Raw genomic sequence first — 27,888 nt, 5'->3', positions numbered from 1 at the left:
TGTTTATATATTTGTTTGTTGGGGAATTACTGGGCTCTTATGTTTAGTTTTGGTTTTCTTTGGGGTTTAGTGTCCCCTTGTTTTCTGTAGCCTTTTGTTTAGGTTTATGGCTGGCGTCCCTTTTTGGGGACGGTTTTCCCGACTACTTGATTTTAGGTCCTGTGTTTTGAGTGAACTGATTGAAGTGGTTCTACCCGATGATGTCACCAGCTCTTCCCAGGAGAGACCACAAAGTTGTCTTAATTACTAATTATTGGACATCTGCATATATATTGATACTACATTTTCCAGATCTATAAATACAATTATTTTTGGATTTCTGTCTCAGTTAAATTGAGTGGGTAAGAGTTTCTTGCTGCAACAGAGCAGGACAGGGCAGCTAAACTTCAAGGAGGGGAAAATCCTCTTCTGGAATTTATTGTTCTTTCTGGTGATGAAGGCAATTCACAGTGGAATGTCACAAGCTGATTCTGCCACACAGTGAGAGCACCAGCATAGGTGGCCGAAAGGAAAGGAGGATATTTTCCAGGGAAACCTATTTAAACGTGAAAAAGGTAAAGACTCAAAAGAAAGATGATGACCTGGAGCAGACCCCGGCTCTGCAGGGCGGCCGTCTGCTTTGACCGCTTGGGGTGGAACAGTGAGAGACGTCAATAGAGACACAGAGCGGCAGGAGAGTGGCAGTGGAATCATCCAATGATCTACCAAGCTATTGTTGTATAGACGTATACAGTATGCACATATCTCACATCTTGATAGTCCATATAACTAAAGAAAAAAAATCAAACTTGCAATCTATCTTACACACAAAGCGAGTTTAGTCAGTCAGTTTCAAGAATGTGTTGCCTTTCTGCCTGCACTGTTGAAAGATTGTTTTGGGTTCAAACAGGCTCGAGCACACTGCGCACTTCCGTATTTGAGGGCTGTCTTGGGTTTCCTTTTATCAGAAATGTTGTCATTGGGTGTGTTCTGTGTGATAAGGCACCATCCTGAATTTCCCCGCTCATTCTTCCTCTGTACTGTGGTATGTGATACCAGTGTCGTTTGGGAATCCGAGAGGCAAACCAGCACCATAGCGACACAACACATCGGTGAGTGCTGTATTTTGCATTTCCTCCGAATACAAACAGAAAGCCTTCTGACAGAATACTTTATTTATGGCTTTGACTTACTAATCAGCTTCCTTAACACAATTTGACTAAGTTACGGGCGTAGTATGTGGAGGACGGTTAATGACACTGTACTGACAAAAAAAACAAAAAGAAACGGAATGAGTGGTTGGTGTATCTTTCGTTCAATCGTTTTTCAAAATAAAACAGAAAATGAAAAAACAAAATAATGCCTTGTTTTCTCAATATTCATTACCAAAACCAAAATGGAAAAAGAAACAGTTTAAGGGACCGTCTACAAGTTACACCCCACAGACTGGTGGTTAATAGTTAAAAGTATTCACCAAAAATCAATCAAAAGACATTTTCTCATTCTGATTGCTGTGGTAGTTGCCAATGGTTGGCTGCTACCTACTATGGGTGCAAATTTGCTGGTATTGTGGATTACACCGAATGATTTTTGTTGAAGAAATATCCTGACCTATCCTGATCCTGGTGAATATTTACTATTAATTCCATCCTGATTTGCTATCATCCACAATATCAGAATCATCATGTCTCTCTGAACCCTATAGAGTAGCTTATCTTTCCACTTTGTGGATCTGGCGCTGTTTCCAATGAGACATATATAGGGATTTGTATTTTGTGCAAAATAACTGATATATACTAAATATATTCAAATGAGTCTGGTGCAGCCCTGCCACTACCTGCACCTCGGTGCATTTTCCGCTGCTTCTCACCTTCATGTCCGCTCTGTGGATAGGAAGCACTGTTTTTGGTGCCATTTGCATGGATTTTCTGCCATAAAAACCAGGCAATCGCTTTGTGGATATGGTCCAAAATGCTTTCAGCGCAAGGCTTTATACCTTACCCACTTGCTGTGTGCTTTTTACAATACTTGAAACTTTTTCTGTCAAGATTTCTTATCATTCTGCAATATTTCTTCTTAAAGGGTGCTCTCCCTTTGTGCTCTCCCTTTGTCATACTTTCTGTGATTGCCGTAGACGATTTCAGTTCTGCTGAATCAATTTAACAAATGGTTGTTAACAAAGAATAATTAAGAGTAACATGGGCATCAGCACAATTACTGATGCTCCCCAAGGTTAACTTCAGGCCAGCCTACCCCAGGAAAGGACAGAGACCCTTTATAAGACATATAAAGTCACAAAACGTGATTATTTGAACTACTTTTAATTGGTCTGACGGTGAATAGAAGCAGTTGCCAAGATTCCATCAACGATATTTCAATAGTCTATTACGAGGGGGTCTAACTCAAATACATAGAGGGCCACAAAATAAAATGGTATAAGTGTCACAGCCTATACAGCGTTGCTATATAGCGCTGCCTACATATGAATCATTGAGCTAACTAAATACATAAACTAATAAAATCCGTTGCAATATTTTCGTATGGCTCTATCAGTAATTTCAAGTATAAAAAAAAAGGATTTTCTTCAGAGAAAAATTAAATCTGTCCTAACAAGAGAAAAAAGTGCAAATATGTAACTGCATTCAAGCTGCATTGAACTCAGTTTGCTTCTTTGTATTCCTCACCAATCACTGCTTTTATAAGTGTTGAAAATAAAAAAAATATCAGTTGCATGCATTTCTTATGGCTCCATCTCTGCAAACTTTCCAGTGTCCATTCAACAGAGAAGATATCTACAGAAAAACAACAACCAAAAAACTATTTCCTTCAAAGAAAAATCAAATGGTCTGTCGTGGCAAGAAATGAAAAAATGAAACTAAATTAACTAAACTAACTGCTGCTGTATGACGCTCACTTGTGTGAGCCAAATACTTGGTGTCTCATCTTGTGTACAAGTTCATCAATGTTTGGGGTCAGGCTCCGAGCTGAGCAATTGTCAAAATCGCTCTAGAAAAAAAAATGTGTTTACACAAAGTCATCTTCAATCACTTTTGATTTTATTAGTCAATCAAATACCAATAAGTTGAAAAAAAAAAAACCTGTCACAAAGTTCACTGCACACCTCAATCAAACCACCTAGGCCTATTTCACAGGGTTGGTTTGATGCAAATGTTTAGGGACTTCTGTCACTTTTCAAACATTTGCTCTCTTTTCTATTGCAGTATTTGGTGGTCAAGATGTGCGTCAACTGAGGCAGAAAACGAAAAAAAACATCCACGTAAATATATACAACCACAATATTATTATATGCTACAGTGTCAAATCATTGTCAGTTAACCCATGCCATATGTTTTCCAGGGGGTCTGCTCCCCACATTTTAAGAAAGAATCTACCACTGCTATGGCAAATCAAGGAGAGGAAAAGGTAAACACACAAAAAAACCAACAGATTTTATCTGTCGGGAAGAATATTTTCAAAATACAGAAAAAAGTAAAATTGTTGTATTTGTTGCTCATTAAAAAATATGTTTTATACTTCCAGTCTAAGACTTAACATTGACCACGATGTGACAATGGATATTAGTTTAGTCAAATATTAGCTTAGATCAGAGAAGCAGAGCCTAGTGGTGGTTGCTTGGGTGGTGGAGGGATTGCAAATAACTTATAGGCAGCAAGCAGCAGTGTAGCAGTAAACACACTGAGTCGAGGGAGATCAGCATTAACCACATTGATGACCAGCAGCAGCAGCTGCTTGGAGTGGCAGAGCGGCAACACCAATGCTAGCAATAACCTGGAAGTTGGGAGAGTTTAAATAGAACGTTCTATCAGGTGAGGAGGTCATGTGACTGATCAGTTGATCAGTTGATCAGTCACATGACACATGCAGCCGTGAGTCTGCCTGAACTAGCTCTTTAGGCTTTGCATCATTTTTGATGTGACCTAAAAACAACCAATTTCTATTTCAGAGTCGGCTGCCTGATCTCCCAGCAGACATCAAGGACTGGACTGCAGAGCAAGTGAAACACTGGGTTCTTCAGCTGGAAGGTGTGGATGAAGCAGACTCCGAGATTCTTTTCAAAGCAAAAATTAAAGGACAAAGTCTCCTGATTTTAGAACTAGCAGACATTAAATCAGAAGGTGTGTGTCTGGGTCCAGCAAAGCTCATAATTCAAGCCAGAGATGAGTGGCTGAAGCGAAGGACGGAGCAAGTGACCAGTTCTACAAATAAGCCCAGTGGATCATGCAGACCTTCTCCTTTTGGGGGATACCATGATGGTACCCGATACATGGAGGCCACCATTCTAACTATTACAGAATCTGGTGCTTTGGACTTAATTGAACCCTGCCATGAGTTCAAGGCTTTCACAAATACCACACCACAAAACCAGTTTGACAAATTCACAAATGAAGTTATTCGCTTTGGCGCAGCCTGCATGAATAGCCGCACCAACGGCACCATCCATTTTGGAATTGCTGACAAACCACATGGTGAAGTGCTGGGAGTGGTTGTTGAGGACAAGGAAGCTTATGAGAATAACCTGAGAGCTGCTATCAAACGTCATTTTCAGCCCAAATGTGTTGAGGCAGCACTAAAATGCATCAAACATCCTCGATTTGTTCGTCTTCTCAACAAGGACCAGACCTCATCTGACAAATATGTGATAGAAGTAGACATAGAGCCGCACAGCGAAGTCACTAAAGATCATTACTATCTCATTTATAACATGGGTGGGAAGGACAAACAGTGCTATGTTCGGGATGGGGCAAGTACCTGTAACATCCACCCAAAAACTTTGGCTAAGTCTGGTAACAAGGAAAACAAGGAAAACAAAAAGTTTCAAGAGTTTAAAGACAAAACTAAACAACTTCTAGAATCCAGAGAAAAAGCTGAACAGAATCACGTTTCCGTAATCAAAACAAGCGCCCATGGTTTTAGATTAATTCAGAAGATAACTGGTGGGACACTTTCGCTGGACAAGTCAGACTTTGAGGAATATGTGATTGTCGCCAACAAACTCCCTCCAGCCCTGTCTGAATCACTTCAGTTTCTTGTGGAACTCAACCCTACCGCAGTCTTAGACTTTGATCCAGAATCAGCTCAAGATGGATTACATCATTTCTTCAGTGAACGGAGTCCAGTGACTGTCCACATACCAGCCGATTATAAAATCACAGAAGGAGTCGAGGACATTGCCAAAAGGTTGAAATTAACCCGAACCACCAGCTGGGTGTTCTGCAATGGAGGCGTTCGTGGAGAGCATCAGTCAGACGTAGACAAATGGTTAATAGAAAAGGGAGAATCTGTCCGAGAGGTCAGCTCTTTCTTGTGCCGTAAGGAAGTACTTCCAAACAAGAGATTTCTAGTTATTTTCCTCGTTTTCTCAACACTCGCTGAGGAGATGGATCCACTTGTTAATACTTTCATTACTTTCTGCCAGCAGTTCAGAGGCCATGAAAAGCAACTTCTCTGCATATGTGACAGTGAAAAAACATTTATTTCTTGGAAGGATCAGATCTTTTCCCAATGCAGAATTGACATCTCCAGTAGTTCCGTCTTTGAGCTGAGTTTTGCTGAGGTCAATGACACGACTCTGAGCCTTTTCTCCAGAAACCATCTACATCATCGGTTTCTACCAAGTGTGGGAGGAGGTACTGTCCTCCTGGAAAAGAAATTTGAGCGCAGCTTAAGTGCCATAGAGGTTCTGTGCACAAACCAATGTGAGGGTGGAGATGAGGACAAAAAAGCCATAGAGGAGAACTTCTACAAAGGAGGGAAAGTGTCCTGGTGGAATTTTTACTTCTCAGAGGAGCCTGGATCCTTCCCTTTTATTAAACGAGACAAGTTTGACTTCATCAAAGACATGTGTACAGATCACAAGTGGTCTTCAGGAAACACGTGCGCAGTGTTCAACGTCCACCACTTACCAGGCTGTGGTGGAACAACTTTAGCAATGCACATTTTATGGGTTTCCCGCAAGACGTTTCGCTGTGCTGTCCTCAGAGATAACAATGCAAACTTTGCTGAGATAGCCGCACAAGTAGTTCAGCTTCTGACATTTAAACATAAGGAAAACTCATCCCCACTCCCTGTTTTGCTGATGATAGACGACTTTGATGACAAAGAAAAAGTATTTGATCTGAAAAAGCGAATTCAGGAGGAATGTGCAAATAAACGTATTCGCTCCAAGTCTGCACAGGTCATCATCCTGAACTGTATGACTTCAGAGTCAGCAGTGGAAACTGAAGACACAGTGTTCATTAGTAATGTTCTCTCTGATGCAGAGAAGAAGTTCTTTGACAAAAAGCTGACAGAGATTGAGAAGACACACCCTAATGCTCAGGAAACATTCTATGGATTCATGTTCATGAAGAAGAATTTCAGTGCAGCCTATGCGCATAGTGTGGCTAGCAAGACTCTGAAGAGCTTCCACATCAATCAGAAAGAGGCACAACTTTTGGCTATATTAGCGCTGTTGCACAAATACGGCTGGCATGCCTCACTCTCTGTCTCTCTGTGTGAGGAATTTCTGGATCTTCAAACACAAGCTGGAACCAGTAAAGTGGAAGATGGATTTGGTAGTTTTTCAACTTTAATAACCACCTGCCGAGTTGAAAGCAAGGTCGTATTCAAAGCTGTGAAAATGATCCATTCCAGTATTGCAGGTCACTGTTTGAAGGAACTTGCCACAACGCACAAAGTGAGCAAAGCTGAAATTACTGAACTTCTGCTGACCACAGACAAGCTTTATGAATGCACACTGGGCAAAGACAAGCTCCTTGGAGATATTCGCCACATTTTGGTGTGGAGAAACAGTTCGCAAGCGAAAGTCCCCCAATTCTCACCGCTCATTCAAGATATTGTAGAAGAAAGTCCAGGCTTGGAAGAGACCGTGCTGGAAAATGCAGTGAAAAGACTTGCGAAAAATCCAATCATCAATCAGTTACTAGCCAGGTACTATTACCTGAAAAAGGGAAATTATCCAAAGGCCAAACATTATGCAAAGAGGGCAAAGGAGCTTTCCAAGGACAGCTCGTTTATTGCAGATACAACAGCACAGGTTATCAAGCATGAAATTATGAGCATAATTGAAAAACACAGAGATCCCTTGGATCCTCAAACAACAAAAACGTTACTTGAACTGTCTGAGACGGCAATAGGAGCATTCCAGGAAACACAGAGGCTTGCAAAGAGTGAGTCACTATATAAATTACAGATCAGAACAGACAACTCTATCTTTAATACGTCTGGATTTCTGGGAGAAATTCAGTTATACCTACTTGTCATTCAAGTGCTGGAAAAAACACCTGTATTTCCACCCCAAAACTGCCGCAGCATGTTGAGTCAGGTTCTATCAGGTGAACGGAAGCTTGTGGATGTAGAGAGACATGACCAACACAACATTCCAAACCAACCCTACCATGAGATCTTCAGAGAGTTCAGCTCATTACTTCACATTGTCAAGTGTCAGATGAAGGAAAAGATCAACGTCCTCGATAACGTCTTTGTGAACCTGGGCTCCAGATTTGGAATAATAGACAGCCGTGAAGAAGAATCCAAAAGAAAGCTTTCAGAATGTTTTGACAAGTATGCAGAACTCTTTTGCACACACAGCTGGAATCCAGAAATACAAAACCTAGTAAACGCAAGACAATACCTAGAGAAGAACAAAGCCGATTCATACTTAGGGATTCTGAGTTGTCTTTCAAATGACACTTGTTCTCCAGATATTGAGAACATAGTTAAATGCCAAGGATTTATTTTGAAAAATAGTGCTAAACGTACTGTGAAGGACAGAATCAACTTCATCTACGTCAACATTGTTTTGAGCTGCATCAAACCAGAATCACCAATCATGTCAGGATACAAGAAACTCATTGAGACCCTTTTCGAAGTTCTGGGGCTGCGCAGCTCTTTGGAGGACATCATGCCGCTGTGCTTCATTGCAGTTGTGTTATTGTGGCCAGACCAAAGTCAGTCCTCTACAAAAGGTGAAAAACTGTCCGAGTACATCTCAAAGCTGAGGGACTGTTATCACGAGCAGATGAAGGACATGTACAATGGAAAGAGGCCAATGGTCCACTTCTTCCTGGGGAAGAGGCCAGGCTATGGAAAACTGATCCATCAACATCATGAGGTCATCAAAAAGTACATCAGTTTGGAAGATGAGTGGGAAAAGGGTAAAATATGGCGAGAGCAAGAGGTGAAGGATCTTCTCAGGAGAGTCCGGGGTGTGGTAGACACAGACTACATTCTGGTCGGCCCTCAACGGCTGGAAGTTAGTCCAGTGTTTAAAAATCAGCTTAGCAGGTACGACAAGGGTTCAACAGTGTCATTTTTTGTTGGCTTCACAATGAAAGGGCCGGTTGCACTTGACATACTTGACAATAATTAACCTATGAAAGCAACCTGCATTTCCAACTAATAGTTCTGGTGCCATTTGCTCTACAGTTGCAACTGATTCTGCGTCAAAGCAGCACTTGTAAACAGAAGCAACTAAAATAATCAAGTCAAGCTGATGTCAAGTAAAATATTTTGCATGAATGTTTAATTTGTGTTTTCACACATCTCATTTTGTACAACTGAATTACAAAATCAGAATTGATGGTTCGTCCATAGCCGCATGTTAATGTGTTTTTTTTTATTTTGAAATTTAAGTCAAGAAAACTCCAAATGTATGACTGCATGAATAAATCATCTGTTATTTGTTTATTAATGTGCAACAAACATTAAAGGTCCAGTGTGTGAAATTACACCTGATTTATGGTTTTTATTTTAGTGAATACTCAGTATACTGCCCGTAAATACATAAATAAAAGTAAAATCATAGTACAATAAAAGTAATTATTGTAAAACAATTATTGACAAATAATAATTATTATAATAATATAAGTATTTATGTATAAAAACCAAAGGAAGAGAGTCGAGCTGTGTGCGGGAGCTTTTTTCGATTAAAGTATTTATGATGAAATAATTATCAAAGTGAAACAGCAGGTTTCGTACTTAGGGTGAACGCTGGCATCATCAAATAAACCAACAAAGAAGAAGGTGGACGGGGGATCCAGGTTTGTGTGCCTTTCCTTGTTTCAGACACAAGAGGGCGCCACAGTCTTAAAAACAGATGACAATCAGTTCCCCACTACTTCATAATTCCTCTCTCTCTCTCTCTCTCTCTTTTAACACGGACTAAGGTTGGCCAGCTTTGACACAATGAAACCTGCTGCCAAGGAGGTTTTCAGAGCTGCTCAGAACAGTCTGTCAGAAGTCTCTTGTTGTGAGAATGAGAATGAATTAAAATTCACTCTCTGCCAGTCTGACAAAGTGCTGATTTTCAAGGAACTAAGAGCGCACCCTTGGTCCTCCGAGCGGCCTGCAGGGATGAAAAACGATCCAGATCATCTTGTGCTTTTTCCGCTGCAGGGTGCAGCTGTTCGTCCTGCATCATCACATCTGTGAGAAGCTGAGCCGTCTGAAAATTGGGAGGAAAAACTCAGCTGCGTTCCCACTGCAATAATGCACCCCATTCGTCCATGTCAAATCACAACTCTGAGACTTCATTATTAGACTCTTTGGTAAAATGAAATGACGGGGGAAAATAGACAATTTGGGAACAAAGTGTTGGGGTGTACGTACTTCTTAAATACAAAAGATGTGAAGGTCAATTTTCCACAGCTTGACTTGAGGAGCCAAAAATACACAACCGTGTTGACCTCAAGCCTGAGTCTGTCAGCTGGCTCTGAATTACATCCTTTGCACAGAAGGGGTGGGGGGGGGCACAATGTGACGACTGTGATTGTATTTTAATTTGGATGGTAAGTGGTGGTGGTGGTGGTGTGTGTGTGTGTGTGTGTGTGTGGGGGGGTTGCTTCCTCTGAGAATGGTTCAGATTTATGAGTCCTGTCCTGGCTGGTGCTGGCCCCACATTCTCTCTGATCTGCTTTTACTCCGATGACCCCTTGACCCCGGGGGGTCATTAGAGAGCCCCTGAATGGTCCAGTTGGCTGCAGGCCCATCTTAGATGGCTTGTTTTCCAATCAAATCACTATATTTAACAAGGGACACAAGCCCAGGGCCAAGTCCAAATAGACATCTGTTTGAAATCGTGTCTCGCAATTATTTCACACAAGTTCTCCCTCGGAGCCCCCACCCATAGAAACTGCTCGACACACTCTTGTCCTTTGTTTGGATGTTGTTTGTTTTCAGCAAATCATCCCCCTGTGGACTGCTATCAGGCCTAAGTAGGGGTGAGGGGGGTCTCAACCAGCCAGAGGAAAGTAGAAAATGCAGCCACGTCCTTTCGATTTTGTGCATAGCAGGTTTTTTCATTCTGAAATCACACATCAGCTGCGACAGATTCAGAGACAGCTGGGGCTGTGCAAAACAATCCAATACAACAATACCAGATATCCAGAATACTCAGTATAAAGTTGATGGTAAAAGGTAAAAAGGTGCAGAATAAAGGCCCTTTTTTTGTTTGTTTTTTTTACTAAAATACATAGAAGTGAAATAATGAACATTTACTTACATGACAATGACATTTCTGGCCATTTGAACATTTTGCATTCTTTCACCGTGTTTCATGCTAAACTATCACAATACAGTCACATCTGCGAGTTCTGGGCAAACCTGAGCTGTAACCCATTCTCATTCTCATTCTGAGGATAAAGATATTGTAATTTTCGAGCCTATGTAAATGCATATGTGATAACAAATAAATAGCAACGGAATTTTTTTTTTTTTTTTACGTGCAACTCAGCCAGTTGTGCTATTTTTAGAACAGGCCTGCGGGAACTCATGTGGTCCTCGAGGGCGACCTGGTGAACCATGTTGCTGACCCCTGCAGTATATCATCTTGGTTGGGTTCAGACTGACAAAACTACTAAACTGTTTCTATGAATTTTTATTTGACACCAAAAGAAAAAAAAATGTTCAAACAACTGTCTGTCTTGAGATGATGTTTGATTTTTTTTGTCTCTCTCACTTTGACTTCAAAAGAAAGACACTTCTCATGGTGGAGACCAGGATTTGAACCCTGCTCTCCCACACCAGAGTCACCCACTGAGCAGCTTCCTGAGGACTGTGGTTGATACCAGGATGTGACATTGGTGGCCTCTTGAATAAAGTGCAGCTGCAGGAGAAATAAACAGTCGTCACTTTGGTACAAGTGAAACACAACAAGTGGAGCTGAAGCTGAAGTTTCATGTCCAAAAAAATTCTCCTCACTCTTTTAAAATTAAATTCAATTGTTTCTGTTTGGACACACACACACACACACACACACACACACACACACACACACACACACACCAGTGTTGTACCTCTGGTCCACGCTGGGTTTCGATCCTGTGACCTCCGTATTGGGAGTCAGCATTGCTCCCCACAAGACCGTCTTCAGCGCTGAGGAGCAGAGAACCAGAAAGGCCTCAGTGCTTCACCTGACACTGACAAAGAGAAAGCAGCTACAAAGATACACAAACAAATAATCAAAGAAAACAAAGGACAAAAACAGTTTACAGTAGTGTTTTTATCATAAGCAGAGAGTCAACATGGAGGATGGCTGTATCAACACAGTGACTTATTAACCTTCATAGTCACCAAGCTCACAAGCTGCTTAGCTCAGTAGGTTAAACCTCTGACTGGGGTGTAGGAGATGTGGGTTTAAATCCCAGTTGAAACCAAATGACAGATGTTTTAGGGTAGAGGCAGAGATCCATGTTCAAGTTCATTGGCCCAATAATGAAGGATGAATGTGGCAGTGGATGAACTTCAAGAGTCAGCAGATAGCTCAGGGTGTAAGAGCGCTGCCGTGTTAATCCTGTGGTTGGAGGTTCGAGTCCAACAACTGGCGGAGTTCCATTTTAAAGTCCAATGAGGCAGAAAGATTAGTTTTCCAGTAGAAGTGTCTCAAGATTTTTCACGCAGCTCAGCATGGAAGAAAAATGTCTCTGAATGCTGCAGAGGATGTCCCACAAAAAGGCCAAAAATGATTTCCCGTGAAATATGTCAACTGATTGTGATAGTAGAGCTCCCATGCTTTACAATGATACCTCACAAGTCCATTTCTACTGTATAGTTTTGGAAATAATCCACATGAAAAAATGAAAAATACCGTGATGTCAATGGCAAAGTTGTCAACTTTGAAGTTCCCCAAATTAGAGTTAGGGGTAAGCTTAAGGCTGAAATTAGTGTTAGGGTTTCGGGGTTCCTCACGTACTAGAAGCCCCAAATTTGGCAATCCTGATGACACAGCAAGTGGCCCCACGTTTCTAGGACAAAGTTGACTTTTGACCCCCATAGAGTTGTATGGCATTAGGGTTCGCGTTAAGAATGAAGTTAGGGTTAGGGTTAGGGTTAGGGTTAGGGTCCCTCAAGTACTAGAAGCCCCAAATTTGGTGTGGGCGCTTCTTGGGGGCTCCTGATGAAAAAGCAAGTGGCCCCATGTCTCTAGGACAAAGTTGAAATTTCACCCCATAGACTTGCATTGAATTAGGGTTGACGATAAGGCTGAAGCTAGGGTTAGGGTTAGGGTTAGGGTTAGGGTTCCTCAAGTACTAGAAGCCCCAAATTTGGTGTGGGCGCTTCTTGGGGGCTCCTGATGAAAAAGCAAGTGGCCCCATGTCTCTAGGACAAAGTTGAAATTTCACCCCATAGACTTGCATTGAATTAGGGTTGACGATAAGGCTGAAGCTAGGGTTAGGGTTAGGGTTAGGGTTAGGGTTCCTCAAGTACTAGAAGCCCCAAATTTGGTGTGGGCGCTTCTTGGGGGCTCCTGATGAAAAAGCAAGTGGCCCCATGTCTCTAGGACAAAGTTGAAATTTCACCCCATAGACTTGCATTGAATTAGGGTTGACGATAAGGCTGAAGCTAGGGTTAGGGTTAGGGTTAGGGTTAGGGTTCCTCAAGTACTAGAAGCCCCAAATTTGGTGTGGGCGCTTCTTGGGGGCTCCTGATGAAAAAGCAAGTGGCCCCATGTCTCTAGGACAAAGTTGAAATTTCACCCCATAGACTTGCATTGAATTAGGGTTGACGATAAGGCTGAAGCTAGGGTTAGGGTTAGGGTTAGGGTTAGGGTTCCTCAAGTACTACAAGCCCCAAATTTGGTGTGGGCGCTTCTTGGGGGCTTCTGATGAAAAAGCAAGTGGCCCCATGTCTCTAGGACAAAGTTGAAATTTCACCCCATAGACTTGCATTGAATTAGGGTTGACGTTAAGGCTGAAGCTAGGGTTAGGGTTAGGGTTAGGGTTCCTCAAGTACTAGAAGCCCCAAATTTGGTGTGGGCGCTTCTTGGGGGCTCCTGATGAAAAAGCAAGTGGCCCCATGTCTCTAGGACAAAGTTGAAATTTCACCCCATAGACTTGCATTGAATTAGGGTTGACGATAAGGCTGAAGCTAGGGTTAGGGTTAGGGTTCCTCAAGTACTAGAAGCCCCAAATTTGGTGTGGGCGCTTCTTGGGGGCTCCTGATGAAAAAGCAAGTGGCCCCATGTCTCTAGGACAAAGTTGAAATTTCACCCCATAGACTTGCATTGAATTAGGGTTGACGATAAGACTGAAGCTAGGGTTAGGGTTAGGGTTAGGGTTAGGGTTCCTCAAGTACTACAAGCCCCAAATTTGGTGTGGGCGCTTCTTGGCGGCTCCTGATGAAAAAGCAAGTGGCCCCATGTCTCTAGGACAAAGTTGAAATTTCACCCCATAGACTTGCATTGAATTAGGGTTGACGATAAGGCTGAAGCTAGGGTTAGGGTTAGGGTTAGGGTTAGGGTTCCTCAAGTACTAGAAGCCCCAAATTTGGTGTGGGCGCTTCTTGGGGGCTCCTGATGAAAAAGCAAGTGGCCCCATGTCTCTAGGACAAAGGTGAAATTTCACCCCATAGACTTGCATTGAATTAGGGTTGACGTTAAGGCTGAAGCTAGGGTTAGGGTTAGGGTTCCTCAAGTACTACAAGCCCCAAATTTGGTGTGGGAGCTTCTTGGGGGCTCCTGATGAAAAAGCAAGTGGCCCCATGTCTCTAGGACAAAGTTGAAATTTCACCCCATAGACTTGCATTGAATTAGGGTTGACGATAAGGCTGAAGCTAGGGTTAGGGTTAGGGTTAGGGTTAGGGTTCCTCAAGTACTACAAGCCCCAAATTTGGTGTGGGCGCTTCTTGGGGGCTTCTGATGAAAAAGCAAGTGGCCCCATGTCTCTAGGACAAAGTTGAAATTTCACCCCATAGACTTGCATTGAATTAGGGTTGACGTTAAGGCTGAAGCTAGGGTTAGGGTTAGGGTTAGGGTTCCTCAAGTACTAGAAGCCCCAAATTTGGTGTGGGCGCTTCTTGGGGGCTCCTGATGAAAAAGCAAGTGGCCCCATGTCTCTAGGACAAAGTTGAAATTTCACCCCATAGACTTGCATTGAATTAGGGTTGACGATAAGGCTGAAGCTAGGGTTAGGGTTAGGGTTAGGGTTAGGGTTCCTCAAGTACTAGAAGCCCCAAATTTGGTGTGGGCGCTTCTTGGGGGCTCCTGATGAAAAAGCAAGTGGCCCCATGTCTCTAGGAAAAAGTTGAAATTTCACCCCATAGACTTGCATTGAATTAGGGTTGACGTTAAGGCTGAAGCTAGGGTTAGGGTTAGGGTTAGGGTTCCTCAAGTACTAGAAGCCCCAAATTTGGTGTGGGCGCTTCTTGGGGGCTCCTGATGAAAAAGCAAGTGGCCCCATGTCTCTAGGACAAAGTTGAAATTTCACCCCATAGACTTGCATTGAATTAGGGTTGACGATAAGACTGAAGCTAGGGTTAGGGTTAGGGTTAGGGTTCCTCAAGTACTACAAGCCCCAAATTTGGTGTGGGCGCTTCTTGGCGGCTCCTGATGAAAAAGCAAGTGGCCCCATGTCTCTAGGACAAAGTTGAAATTTAACCCCATAGACTTGCATTGAATTAGGGTTGACGATAAGGCTGAAGCTAGGGTTAGGGTTAGGGTTAGGGTTCCTCAAGTACTAGAAGCCCCAAATTTGGTGTGGGCGCTTCTTGGGGGCTCCTGATGAAAAAGCAAGTGGCCCCATGTCTCTAGGACAAAGTTGAAATTTCACCCCATAGACTTGCATTGAATTAGGGTTGACGATAAGGCTGAAGCTAGGGTTAGGGTTAGGGTTCCTCAAGTACTACAAGCCCCAAATTTGGTGTGGGCGCTTCTTGGGGGCTCCTGATGAAAAAGCAAGTGGCCCCATGTCTCTAGGACAAAGTTGAAATTTCACCCCATAGACTTGCATTGAATTAGGGTTGACGATAAGGCTGAAGCTAGGGTTAGGGTTAGGGTTAGGGTTCCTCAAGTACTACAAGCCCCAAATTTGGTGTGGGCGCTTCTTGGGGGCTCCTGATGAAAAAGCAAGTGGCCCCATGTCTCTAGGAAAAAGTTGAAATTTCACCCCATAGACTTGCATTGAATTAGGGTTGACGTTAAGGCTGAAGCTAGGGTTAGGGTTAGGGTTAGGGTTAGGGTTCCTCAAGTACTAGAAGCCCCAAATTTGGTGTGGGCGCTTCTTGGGGGCTCCTGATGAAAAAGCAAGTGGCCCCATGTCTCTAGGACAAAGTTGAAATTTCACCCCATAGACTTGCATTGAATTAGGGTTGACGATAAGGCTGAAGCTAGGGTTAGGGTTAGGGTTAGGGTTCCTCAAGTACTAGAAGCCCCAAATTTGGTGTGGGCGCTTCTTGGGGGCTCCTGATGAAAAAGCAAGTGGCCCCATGTCTCTAGGACAAAGTTGAAATTTCACCCCATAGACTTGCATTGAATTAGGGTTGACGTTAAGGCTGAAGCTAGGGTTAGGGTTAGGGTTAGGGTTCCTCAAGCACTACAAGCCCCAAATTTGGTGTGGGCGCTTCTTGGGGGCTCCTGATGAAAAAGCAAGTGGCCCCATGTCTCTAGGACAAAGTTGAAATTTCACCCCATAGACTTGCATTGAATTAGGGTTGACGTTAAGGCTGAAGCTAGGGTTAGGGTTAGGGTTAGGGTTCCTCAAGTACTACAAGCCCCAAATTTGGTGTGGGTGCTTCTTGGGGGCTCCTGATGAAAAAGCAAGTGGCCCCATGTCTCTAGGACAAAGGTGAAATTTCACCCCATAGACTTGCATTGAATTAGGGTTGACGTTAAGGCTGAAGCTAGGGTTAGGGTTAGGGTTCCTCAAGTACTACAAGCCCCAAATTTGGTGTGGGAGCTTCTTGGGGGCTTCTGATGAAAAAGCAAGTGGCCCCATGTCTCTAGGACAAAGTTGAAATTTCACCCCATAGACTTGCATTGAATTAGGGTTGACGATAAGGCTGAAGCTAGGGTTAGGGTTAGGGTTAGGGTTCCTCAAGTACTAGAAGCCCCAAATTTGGTGTGGGCGCTTCTTGGGGGCTCCTGATGAAAAAGCAAGTGGCCCCATGTCTCTAGGACAAAGTTGAAATTTCACCCCATAGACTTGCATTGAATTAGGGTTGACGTTAAGGCTGAAGCTAGGGTTAGGGTTAGGGTTAGGGTTAGGGTTCCTCAAGTACTAGAAGCCCCAAATTTGGTGTGGGTGCTTCTTGGGGGCTCCTGATGAAAAAGCAAGTGGCCCCATGTCTCTAGGACAAAGTTGAAATTTCACCCCATAGACTTGCATTGAATTAAGGTTGACGATAAGACTGAAGCTAGGGTTAGGGTTAGGGTTAGGGTTCCTCAAGTACTAGAAGCCCCAAATTTGGTGTGGGCGCTTCTTGGGGGCTCCTGATGAAAAAGCAAGTGGCCCCATGTCTCTAGGACAAAGTTGAAATTTCACCCCATAGACTTGCATTGAATTAGGGTTGACGATAAGGCTGAAGCTAGGGTTAGGGTTAGGGTTAGGGTTCCTCAAGTACTAGAAGCCCCAAATTTGGTGTGGGCGCTTCTTGGGGGCTTCTGATGAAAAAGCAAGTGGCCCCATGTCTCTAGGACAAAGTTGAAATTTCACCCCATAGACTTGCATTGAATTAGGGTTGACGTTAAGGCTGAAGCTAGGGTTAGGGTTAGGGTTAGGGTTCCTCAAGTACTAGAAGCCCCAAATTTGGTGTGGGCGCTTCTTGGGGGTTCCTGATGAAAAAGCAAGTGGCCCCATGTCTCTAGGACAAAGTTGAAATTTCACCCCATAGACTTGCATTGAATTAAGGTTGACGATAAGACTGAAGCTAGGGTTAGGGTTAGGGTTAGGGTTAGGGTTCCTCAAGTACTACAAGCCCCAAATTTGGTGTGGGTGCTTCTTGGGGGCTCATGATTAAAAAGCAAGTGGCCCCATGTCTCTAGGACAAAGTTGAAATTTCACCCCATAGACTTGCATTGAATTAGGGTTGACGATAAGGCTGAAGCTAGGGTTAGGGTTAGGGTTAGGGTTCCTCAAGTACTACAAGCCCCAAATTTGGTGTGGGCGCTTCTTGGGGGCTCCTGATGAAAAAGCAAGTGGCCCCATGTCTCTAGGACAAAGTTGAAATTTCACCCCATAGACTTGCATTGAATTAGGGTTGACAATAAGGCTGAAGCTAGGGTTAGGGTTAGGGTTAGGGTTCCTCAAGTACTCGAAGCCCCAAATTTGGTGTGGGCGCTTCTTGGGGGCTCCTGATGAAAAAGCAAGTGGCCCCATGTCTCTAGGACAAAGTTGAAATTTCACCCCATAGACTTGCATTGAATTAGGGTTGACGATAAGGCTGAAGCTAGGGTTAGGGTTAGGGTTAGGGTTAGGGTTCCTCAAGTACTAGAAGCCCCAAATTTGGTGTGGGCGCTTCTTGGGGGCTCCTGATGAAAAAGCAAGTGGCCCCATGTCTCTAGGACAAAGTTGAAATTTCACCCCATAGACTTGCATTGAATTAGGGTTGACGATAAGACTGAAGCTAGGGTTAGGGTTAGGGTTAGGGTTAGGGTTCCTCAAGTACTAGAAGCCCCAAATTTGGTGTGGGCGCTTCTTGGGGGCTTCTGATGAAAAAGCAAGTGGCCCCATGTCTCTAGGACAAAGTTGAAATTTCACCCCATAGACTTGCATTGAATTAGGGTTGACGTTAAGGCTGAAGCTAGGGTTAGGGTTAGGGTTAGGGTTCCTCAAGTACTAGAAGCCCCAAATTTGGTGTGGGCGCTTCTTGGGGGCTCCTGATGAAAAAGCAAGTGGCCCCATGTCTCTAGGACAAAGTTGAAATTTCACCCCATAGACTTGCATTGAATTAAGGTTGACGATAAGACTGAAGCTAGGGTTAGGGTTAGGGTTAGGGTTAGGGTTCCTCAAGTACTACAAGCCCCAAATTTGGTGTGGGTGCTTCTTGGGGGCTTCTGATGAAAAAGCAAGTGGCCCCATGTCTCTAGGACAAAGTTGAAATTTCACCCCATAGACTTGCATTGAATTAGGGTTGACGATAAGGCTGAAGCTAGGGTTAGGGTTAGGGTTAGGGTTCCTCAAGTACTAGAAGCCCCAAATTTGGTGTGGGCGCTTCTTGGGGGCTTCTGATGAAAAAGCAAGTGGCCCCATGTCTCTAGGACAAAGTTGAAATTTCACCCCATAGACTTGCATTGAATTAGGGTTGACAATAAGGCTGAAGCTAGGGTTAGGGTTAGGGTTAGGGTTAGGCTTCCTCAAGTACTAGAAGCTCCAAATTTGGTGTGGGCGCTTCTTGGGGGCTCCTGATGAAAAAGCAAGTGGCCCCATGTCTCTAGGACAAAGTTGAAATTTCACCCCATAGACTTGCATTGAATTAGGGTTGACGATAAGGCTGAAGCTAGGGTTAGGGTTAGGGTTAGGGTTCCTCAAGTACTCGAAGCCCCAAATTTGGTGTGGGCGCTTCTTGGGGGCTCCTGATGAAAAAGCAAGTGGCCCCATGTCTCTAGGACAAAGTTGAAATTTCACCCCATAGACTTGCATTGAATTAGGGTTGACGATAAGGCTGAAGCTAGGGTTAGGGTTAGGGTTAGGGTTAGGGTTCCTCAAGTACTAGAAGCCCCAAATTTGGTGTGGGCGCTTCTTGGGGGCTCCTGATGAAAAAGCAAGTGGCCCCATGTCTCTAGGACAAAGTTGAAATTTCACCCCATAGACTTGCATTGAATTAGGGTTGACGATAAGACTGAAGCTAGGGTTAGGGTTAGGGTTAGGGTTAGGGTTCCTCAAGTACTAGAAGCCCCAAATTTGGTGTGGGCGCTTCTTGGGGGCTTCTGATGAAAAAGCAAGTGGCCCCATGTCTCTAGGACAAAGTTGAAATTTCACCCCATAGACTTGCATTGAATTAGGGTTGACGTTAAGGCTGAAGCTAGGGTTAGGGTTAGGGTTAGGGTTCCTCAAGTACTAGAAGCCCCAAATTTGGTGTGGGCGCTTCTTGGGGGCTCCTGATGAAAAAGCAAGTGGCCCCATGTCTCTAGGACAAAGTTGAAATTTCACCCCATAGACTTGCATTGAATTAAGGTTGACGATAAGACTGAAGCTAGGGTTAGGGTTAGGGTTAGGGTTAGGGTTCCTCAAGTACTACAAGCCCCAAATTTGGTGTGGGTGCTTCTTGGGGGCTTCTGATGAAAAAGCAAGTGGCCCCATGTCTCTAGGACAAAGTTGAAATTTCACCCCATAGACTTGCATTGAATTAGGGTTGACGATAAGGCTGAAGCTAGGGTTAGGGTTAGGGTTAGGGTTCCTCAAGTACTAGAAGCCCCAAATTTGGTGTGGGCGCTTCTTGGGGGCTCCTGATTAAAAAGCAAGTGGCTCCATGTCTCTAGGACAAAGTTGAAATTTCACCCCATAGACTTGCATTGAATTAGGGTTGACGATAAGGCTGAAGCTAGGGTTAGGGTTAGGGTTAGGGTTAGGGTTCCTCAAGTACTAGAAGCCCCAAATTTGGTGTGGGCGCTTCTTGGGGGCTCCTGATGAAAAAGCAAGTGGCCCCATGTCTCTAGGACAAAGTTGAAATTTCACCCCATAGACTTGCATTGAATTAGGGTTGACGATAAGACTGAAGCTAGGGTTAGGGTTAGGGTTAGGGTTAGGGTTCCTCAAGTACTACAAGCCCCAAATTTGGTGTGGGCGCTTCTTGGGGGCTTCTGATGAAAAAGCAAGTGGCCCCATGTCTCTAGGACAAAGTTGAAATTTCACCCCATAGACTTGCATTGAATTAGGGTTGACGATAAGGCTGAAGCTAGGGTTAGGGTTAGGGTTAGGGTTCCTCAAGTACTCGAAGCCCCAAATTTGGTGTGGGCGCTTCTTGGGGGCTCCTGATGAAAAAGCAAGTGGCCCCATGTCTCTAGGACAAAGTTGAAATTTCACCCCATAGACTTGCATTGAATTAGGGTTGACGATAAGACTGAAGCTAGGCTTAGGGTTAGGGTTAGGGTTCCTCAAGTACTAGAAGCCCCAAATTTGGTGTGGGCGCTTCTTGGGGGCTCCTGATGAAAAAGCAAGTGGCCCCATGTCTCTAGGACAAAGGTGAAATTTCACCCCATAGACTTGCATTGAATTAGGGTTGACGTTAAGGCTGAAGCTAGGGTTAGGGTTAGGGTTAGGGTTAGGGTTCCTCAAGTACTAGAAGCCCCAAATTTGGTGTGGGCGCTTCTTGGGGGCTCCTGATGAAAAAGCAAGTGGCCCCATGTCTCTAGGACAAAGTTGAAATTTCACCCCATAGACTTGCATTGAATTAGGGTTGACGATAAGGCTGAAGCTAGGGTTAGGGTTAGGGTTAGGGTTCCTCAAGTACTACAAGCCCCAAATTTGGTGTGGGCGCTTCTTGGGGGCTCCTGATGAAAAAGCAAGTGGCCCCATGTCTCTAGGCCAAAGTTGAAATTTCACCCCATAGACTTGCATTGAATTAGGGTTGACGATAAGACTGAAGCTAGGGTTAGGGTTAGGGTTAGGGTTAGGGTTCCTCAAGTACTAGAAGCCCCAAATTTGGTGTGGGCGCTTCTTGGGGGCTTCTGATGAAAAAGCAAGTGGCCCCATGTCTCTAGGACAAAGTTGAAATTTCACCCCATAGACTTGCATTGAATTAGGGTTGACGTTAAGGCTGAAGCTAGGGTTAGGGTTAGGGTTAGGGTTCCTCAAGTACTAGAAGCCCCAAATTTGGTGTGGGCGCTTCTTGGGGGCTCCTGATGAAAAAGCAAGTGGCCCCATGTCTCTAGGACAAAGTTGAAATTTCACCCCATAGACTTGCATTGAATTAAGGTTGACGATAAGACTGAAGCTAGGGTTAGGGTTAGGGTTAGGGTTCCTCAAGTACTAGAAGCCCCAAATTTGGTGTGGGCGCTTCTTGGGGGCTCCTGATGAAAAAGCAAGTGGCCCCATGTCTCTAGGCCAAAGTTGAAATTTCACCCCATAGACTTGCATTGAATTAGGGTTGACGATAAGACTGAAGCTAGGGTTAGGGTTAGGGTTAGGGTTAGGGTTCCTCAAGTACTAGAAGCCCCAAATTTGGTGTGGGCGCTTCTTGGGGGCTTCTGATGAAAAAGCAAGTGGCCCCATGTCTCTAGGACAAAGTTGAAATTTCACCCCATAGACTTGCATTGAATTAGGGTTGACGTTAAGGCTGAAGCTAGGGTTAGGGTTAGGGTTAGGGTTCCTCAAGTACTAGAAGCCCCAAATTTGGTGTGGGCGCTTCTTGGGGGCTCCTGATGAAAAAGCAAGTGGCCCCATGTCTCTAGGACAAAGTTGAAATTTCACCCCATAGACTTGCATTGAATTAAGGTTGACGATAAGACTGAAGCTAGGGTTAGGGTTAGGGTTAGGGTTAGGGTTCCTCAAGTACTACAAGCCCCAAATTTGGTGTGGGTGCTTCTTGGGGGCTTCTGATGAAAAAGCAAGTGGCCCCATGTCTCTAGGACAAAGTTGAAATTTCACCCCATAGACTTGCATTGAATTAGGGTTGACGATAAGGCTGAAGCTAGGGTTAGGGTTAGGGTTAGGGTTCCTCAAGTACTAGAAGCCCCAAATTTGGTGTGGGCGCTTCTTGGGGGCTCCTGATTAAAAAGCAAGTGGCTCCATGTCTCTAGGACAAAGTTGAAATTTCACCCCATAGACTTGCATTGAATTAGGGTTGACGATAAGGCTGAAGCTAGGGTTAGGGTTAGGGTTAGGGTTAGGGTTCCTCAAGTACTAGAAGCCCCAAATTTGGTGTGGGCGCTTCTTGGGGGCTCCTGATGAAAAAGCAAGTGGCCCCATGTCTCTAGGACAAAGTTGAAATTTCACCCCATAGACTTGCATTGAATTAGGGTTGACGATAAGACTGAAGCTAGGGTTAGGGTTAGGGTTAGGGTTAGGGTTCCTCAAGTACTACAAGCCCCAAATTTGGTGTGGGCGCTTCTTGGGGGCTTCTGATGAAAAAGCAAGTGGCCCCATGTCTCTAGGACAAAGTTGAAATTTCACCCCATAGACTTGCATTGAATTAGGGTTGACGATAAGGCTGAAGCTAGGGTTAGGGTTAGGGTTAGGGTTCCTCAAGTACTCGAAGCCCCAAATTTGGTGTGGGCGCTTCTTGGGGGCTCCTGATGAAAAAGCAAGTGGCCCCATGTCTCTAGGACAAAGTTGAAATTTCACCCCATAGACTTGCATTGAATTAGGGTTGACGATAAGACTGAAGCTAGGCTTAGGGTTAGGGTTAGGGTTCCTCAAGTACTAGAAGCCCCAAATTTGGTGTGGGCGCTTCTTGGGGGCTCCTGATGAAAAAGCAAGTGGCCCCATGTCTCTAGGACAAAGGTGAAATTTCACCCCATAGACTTGCATTGAATTAGGGTTGACGTTAAGGCTGAAGCTAGGGTTAGGGTTAGGGTTAGGGTTAGGGTTCCTCAAGTACTAGAAGCCCCAAATTTGGTGTGGGCGCTTCTTGGGGGCTCCTGATGAAAAAGCAAGTGGCCCCATGTCTCTAGGACAAAGTTGAAATTTCACCCCATAGACTTGCATTGAATTAGGGTTGACGATAAGGCTGAAGCTAGGGTTAGGGTTAGGGTTAGGGTTCCTCAAGTACTACAAGCCCCAAATTTGGTGTGGGCGCTTCTTGGGGGCTCCTGATGAAAAAGCAAGTGGCCCCATGTCTCTAGGCCAAAGTTGAAATTTCACCCCATAGACTTGCATTGAATTAGGGTTGACGATAAGGCTGAAGCTAGGGTTAGGGTTAGGGTTAGGGTTAGGGTTCCTCAAGTACTAGAAGCCCCAAATTTGGTGTGGGCGCTTCTTGGGGGCTCCTGATGAAAAAGCAAGTGGCCCCATGTCTCTAGGACAAAGTTGAAATTTCACCCCATAGACTTGCATTGAATTAGGGTTGACGATAAGGCTGAAGCTAGGGTTAGGGTTAGGGTTAGGGTTAGGGTTCCTCAAGTACTCGAAGCCCCAAATTTGGTGTGGGTGCTTCTTGGGGGCTCCTGATGAAAAAGCAAGTGGCCCCATGTCTCTAGGACAAAGTTGAAATTTCACCCCATAGACTTGCATTGAATTAGGGTTGACGATAAGGCTGAAGCTAGGGTTAGGGCTAGGGTTTCGGGGTTCCTCACGCGCTAGAAGTCACAAATTTGGACAATGAGTAATCTAAACAAATGATTCTTCAACTAATTTCCTCATAGAACATCGTATCACCATCAAATCAAGAAGATCAAATTATATACTCAATTTAACATACATGTGGTTGTATAACTGAACAGTTTATAGTCGTGTGTTCATCATCAACAGAGGGTGACATAGAGAATGGCTGTATCAACACAGTGACTTATTAACCTTCATAGTCACCAAGCTCACAAGCTGCTTAGCTCAGTAGGTTAAACCTCTGACTGTGGTGTAGGAGCTGTTGGTTCAAATCCCAGTTGGAACCAGATGACAGATATTTTAGGGTAGAGGCAGAGATCCATGTTCAAGTTCATTGGCCCAATAATGAAGGATGAATGTGCCAGTGGATGAACTTCAAGAGTCAGCAGATAGCTCAGGGTGTAAGAGCGCTGACGTATTAATCCTGTGGTTGGAGGTTCGAGTCCAACAACTGCCAGAGTTCCATTTTAAAGTCCAATGGCTCCAGTTTTCCAGTAGAGGTCTCTCAAGAGTTTTCACGCAGCTCAGCATGGAAGAAAAATGTCTGTCAATACTGCAGAGGATGGTTGAATTCTGATGACGAGCAGAGTTGCACCTCTTGAATTGAAAACGTCAGTCAGTCTTTCATGGGTCTTGAACCAGCAACCTTGGGACTTGCAGCTCTTTCTCTAATGCACTGAGCTATTGGGCCACTCTTGAAGTCCTCCTGTTGGCCCATTTATACTTTGGAAGTTTTGGGTTCCAGGAGATTTTGCATTGTGCCACTCTGTCTCGTGCTATACTAAGATAGGACCCTCATTGTGGTGAGGTTCAGCCATATTGAAGTCATTTTTTAATCTTTTTCTCCCAGAAAAAAAACCCCACAATTTAATATGCAATTTTTCAGATTTTTGGACATGTTGACAGTTTGCTTTGCACCATCCCATCTCATCCTAAATTATGACTGGACGGTCAATTTGGTGAGTTACAGCTGATTGAAGTTTTTTTTTTCATCTTTTGTCCTGATGAAAAACATACAAACAGAACTTTCTGTCCTCTTGAGATGATGTTTCATTTTTTTCCGTCCCTCTCACTTTGACTTCAGAAGAAAGAAACTTCTCATGGTGGACACCAGGATTGGAACCCTGCTCTCCCACACCAGAGTCTGCAGTCCAACCCACTGAGCCAACCTGCTGAGCAGCTTCCTGAGGACTGTGGATGATGCCAGGATGTGACATTGGTGGCCTCTTGAATAAAGTGCAGCTGCAGGAGAAATAAACAGTTGTCACTTTGTACAAGTGAAACACAACAAGTGGAGCTGGAGCTGAAGTTTTATGTCCAAAAAATTCTCCTCACTCTTTTAAAATTGAATTCAAATAAAATTTTTAAAAGAAGGAAAGACACTTACTTGTTTGCTGCTTCCTGTTGATCTCAGTTGAAGGAAATTCCAAATGCTTGAAGATTGAAATGCTCGGAAATTCGACGGACGCAACGCAACGCAAGTTTTGGTTGTTTTAGGTTTTGTTTTGGTTTTTGGTTTGATTTTGTTTGTTTTAGGTTGTTTTGGGTTTAGACACACACACAGACACGCACACCAGTGTTGTACCTCTGGTCCACGCTGGGTTTCGATCCTGTGACCTCAGAGTTGGGAGTCAGCGTTGCTCCCCACAAGACCGTCTTCAGCGCTGAGGAGCAGAGAACCAGAAAGGCCTCAGTGCTTCACCTGACACACACACACACACACACACACACACACACACACACACATACACACACAATGACAAGCACACACTGACAAACATGGAGCAGCTACAGAGATACACAACAAAGGACAATGAGTAACCAAAACAAATGATTCTTCAACTCATTTCCTCATAGAACATCGTATCACCATCAAATCAAGAAGATCAAATGATATAGTCAATGTAACATACATGTGACTGTATAATTGAACAGTTTATAGTCGTGTGTTTATCATCAACAGAGGGTGACATGGAGAATGGCTGTATCAACACAGTGACTTATTAACCTTCATAGTCACCAAGCTCACAAGCTGGTTAGCTCAGTAGGTTAAACCTCTGACTGGGGTGTAGGTGATGTGGGTTCAAATCCTAGTTGGAACCAGATGATAGATATTTTAGGGTAAAGGCAGAGATCCATGTTCAAGTTCATTGGCCCAATAATGAAGGATGAATGTGCCAGTGGATGAACTTCAAGAGTCAGCAGATAGCTCAGGGTGTAAGAGCGCTGCCGTGTTAATCCTGTGGTTGGAGGTTCGAAGCCATCTACTGGCAGAGTTGCATTTTAAAGTCCAATGGACCAGAAAGATTAGTTTTCCAGTAGAATTGTCTCAAGAGTTTTCACGCAGCTCAGCATGGAAGAAAAATGTCTCTGAATACTGCAGAGGATGTCCCACAAAAAGGCCAAAAATGATTTCCCGTGAAATATGTCAACTGATTGTGATAGTAGAGCTCCCATGCTTTACAATGATACCTCACAAGTCCATTTCTACTGTATAGTTTTGGAAATAATCCACGTGAAAAAATGAAAAATACCGTGATGTCAATGGCAAAGTTGTCAACTTTGAAGTTCCCCAAATTAGGGTTAGGGGTAAGCTTAAGGCTGAAATTAGTGTTAGGGTTTCGGGGTTCCTCACGTGCTAGAAGCCCCAAATTTGGCGATCCTGATGACACAGCAAGTGGCCCCACGTTTCTAGGACAAAGTTGACTTTTGACCCCCATAGAGTTGTATGGCATTAGGGTTCGCGTTAAGAATGAAGTTAGGGTTAGGGTTAGGGTTAGGGTCCCTCAAGTACTAGAAGCCCCAAATTTGGTGTGGGCGCTTCTTGGGGACTCCTGATGAAAAAGCAAGTGGCCCCATGTCTCTAGGACAAAGTTGAAATTTCACCCCATAGACTTGCATTGAATTAGGGTTGACGATAAGGCTGAAGCTAGGGTTAGGGTTAGGGTTAGGGTTAGGGTTCCTCAAGTACTCGAAGCCCCAAATTTGGTGTGGGTGCTTCTTGGGGGCTCCTGATGAAAAAGCAAGTGGCCCCATGTCTCTAGGACAAAGTTGAAATTTCACCCCATAGACTTGCATTGAATTAGGGTTTACGTTAAGGCTGAAGCTAGGGTTAGGGTTAGGGTTCCTCAAGTACTACAAGCCCCAAATTTGGTGTGGGCGCTTCTTGGGGGCTCCTGATGAAAAAGCAAGTGGCCCCATGTCTCTAGGACAAAGTTGAAATTTCACCCCATAGACTTGCATTGAATTAGGGTTGACGATAAGGCTGAAGCTAGGGTTAGGGCTAGGGTTTCGGGGTTCCTCACGCACTAGAAGTCACAAATTTGGACAATGAGTCTTTAAAACAAATGATTATTCAACTAATTTCCTCATAGAACATAGTATCACCATCAAATCAAGAAGATCAAATTATATAGTCAATTTAACATACATGTGGTTGTATAACTGAACAGTTTATAGTTGTGTGTTTATCATCAACAGAGGGTGACATGGAGGATGGCTGTATCAACACAGTGACTTATTAACCTTCATAGTCACCAAGCTCACAAGCTGCTTAGCTCAGTAGGTTAAACCTCTGACTGTGGTGTAGGAGCTGTTGGTTCAAATCCCAGTTGGAACCAGATGACAGATGTTTTAGGGTAGGGTAGAGGCAGAGATCCATGTTCAAGTTCATTGGCCCAATAATGAAGGATGAATGTGCCAGTGGATGAACTTCAAGAGTCAGCAGCTAGCTCAGGGTGTAAGAGCGCTGACGTATTAATCCTGTGGTTGGAGGTTCGAGTCCAGCAACTGGCAGAGTTCCATTTTAAAGTCCAACGGCCCAGAAAAAATAGTTTTCCAGTAGAATTGTCTCAAGAGTTTTCACGCAGCTCAGCATGGCTCTTGAACCAGCAACCTTGGGACTTGCAGCTCTTTCTCTAATGCACTGAGCTATTGGGCCACTCTTGAAGTCCTCCTGTTGGCCCATTTATACGTTGGAAGTTTTGGGTTTAATTATTGAAGTCGATATTGAAGTCATTTTTTAATCTTTTTGTCCCAGAAAAAAACCCACAATTTAATATGCAATTTTTCAGATTTTTGGACATGTTGACAGTTTGCTTTGCACCATCCCATCTCATCCTAAATTATGACTGGACGGTCAATTTGGTGAGTTACAGCTGATTGAAGGTTTTTTATTTTTAATCCTGATGAAAAACATACAAACAGAACTTTCTGTCCTCTTGAGATGATGTTTCATTTTTTTTCCGTCCCTCTCACTTTGACTTCAGAAGAAAGAAACTTCTCATGGCGGACACCAGGATTGGAACCCTGCTCTCCCACACCAGAGTCTGCAGTCCAACCCACTGAGCCAACCTGCTGAGCAGCTTCCTGAGGACTGTGGATGATGCCAGGATGTGACATTGGTGGCCTCTTGAAT

At 44.0% G+C, this 27,888-nt stretch overlaps 1 protein-coding gene and 1 long non-coding RNA gene across 3 annotated transcripts in view; one reads left to right on the top strand and one right to left on the bottom strand.

Annotated features, from left to right (window-relative positions):
- Positions 1-27,888, bottom strand: part of LOC142880210 (uncharacterized) — a 32,235-nt gene that overhangs the window by 3,886 nt on the left and 461 nt on the right. Inside the window, exon 2 of one of the 2 annotated variants that reach the window (XR_012925402.1) lies at positions 25,057-25,135. This is a non-coding gene — a long non-coding RNA (uncharacterized LOC142880210). Of the gene's footprint in view, positions 1-1,168; positions 1,282-25,056; positions 25,136-27,888 lie in introns of those variants that run through there. The other variant, XR_012925403.1, reaches the window with a different exon arrangement.
- Positions 935-8,729, top strand: LOC142880208 (sterile alpha motif domain-containing protein 9-like). Its single transcript, XM_076013958.1, has 4 exons — positions 935-1,091; positions 3,201-3,256; positions 3,337-3,402; positions 3,944-8,729. Exons 1-4 carry the CDS (start codon positions 950-952, stop codon positions 8,369-8,371), a joined length of 4,692 nt encoding a protein of 1,563 aa, XP_075870073.1. The 5' UTR covers positions 935-949; the 3' UTR covers positions 8,372-8,729.

Source organism: Nelusetta ayraudi, unplaced genomic scaffold (assembly GCF_046127955.1).
Source record: "Nelusetta ayraudi isolate G7.1 ecotype Tasmania unplaced genomic scaffold, CSIRO-AGI_Nayr_v1 ptg000163l, whole genome shotgun sequence".
In the NCBI taxonomy this organism is placed as follows: Eukaryota; Metazoa; Chordata; class Actinopteri; order Tetraodontiformes; family Monacanthidae; genus Nelusetta; species Nelusetta ayraudi.
The sequence above is the reverse complement of the archived record's forward strand: the minus strand, read 5'-3'. Positions and strand labels throughout refer to the sequence as shown.

Coding starts and splice junctions, on each gene's coding strand:
- LOC142880208 (XM_076013958.1), top strand. CDS start 950: ATGTTGTCATTGGGTGTGTTCTGTGTGATAAGGCACCATCCTGAATTT. Junction 1,092..3,200: donor CATAGCGACACAACACATCG/GTGAGTGCTGTA, acceptor TTTCTATTGCAG/TATTTGGTGGTCAAGATGTG. Junction 3,257..3,336: donor AAACGAAAAAAAACATCCAC/GTAAATATATAC, acceptor TATGTTTTCCAG/GGGGTCTGCTCCCCACATTT.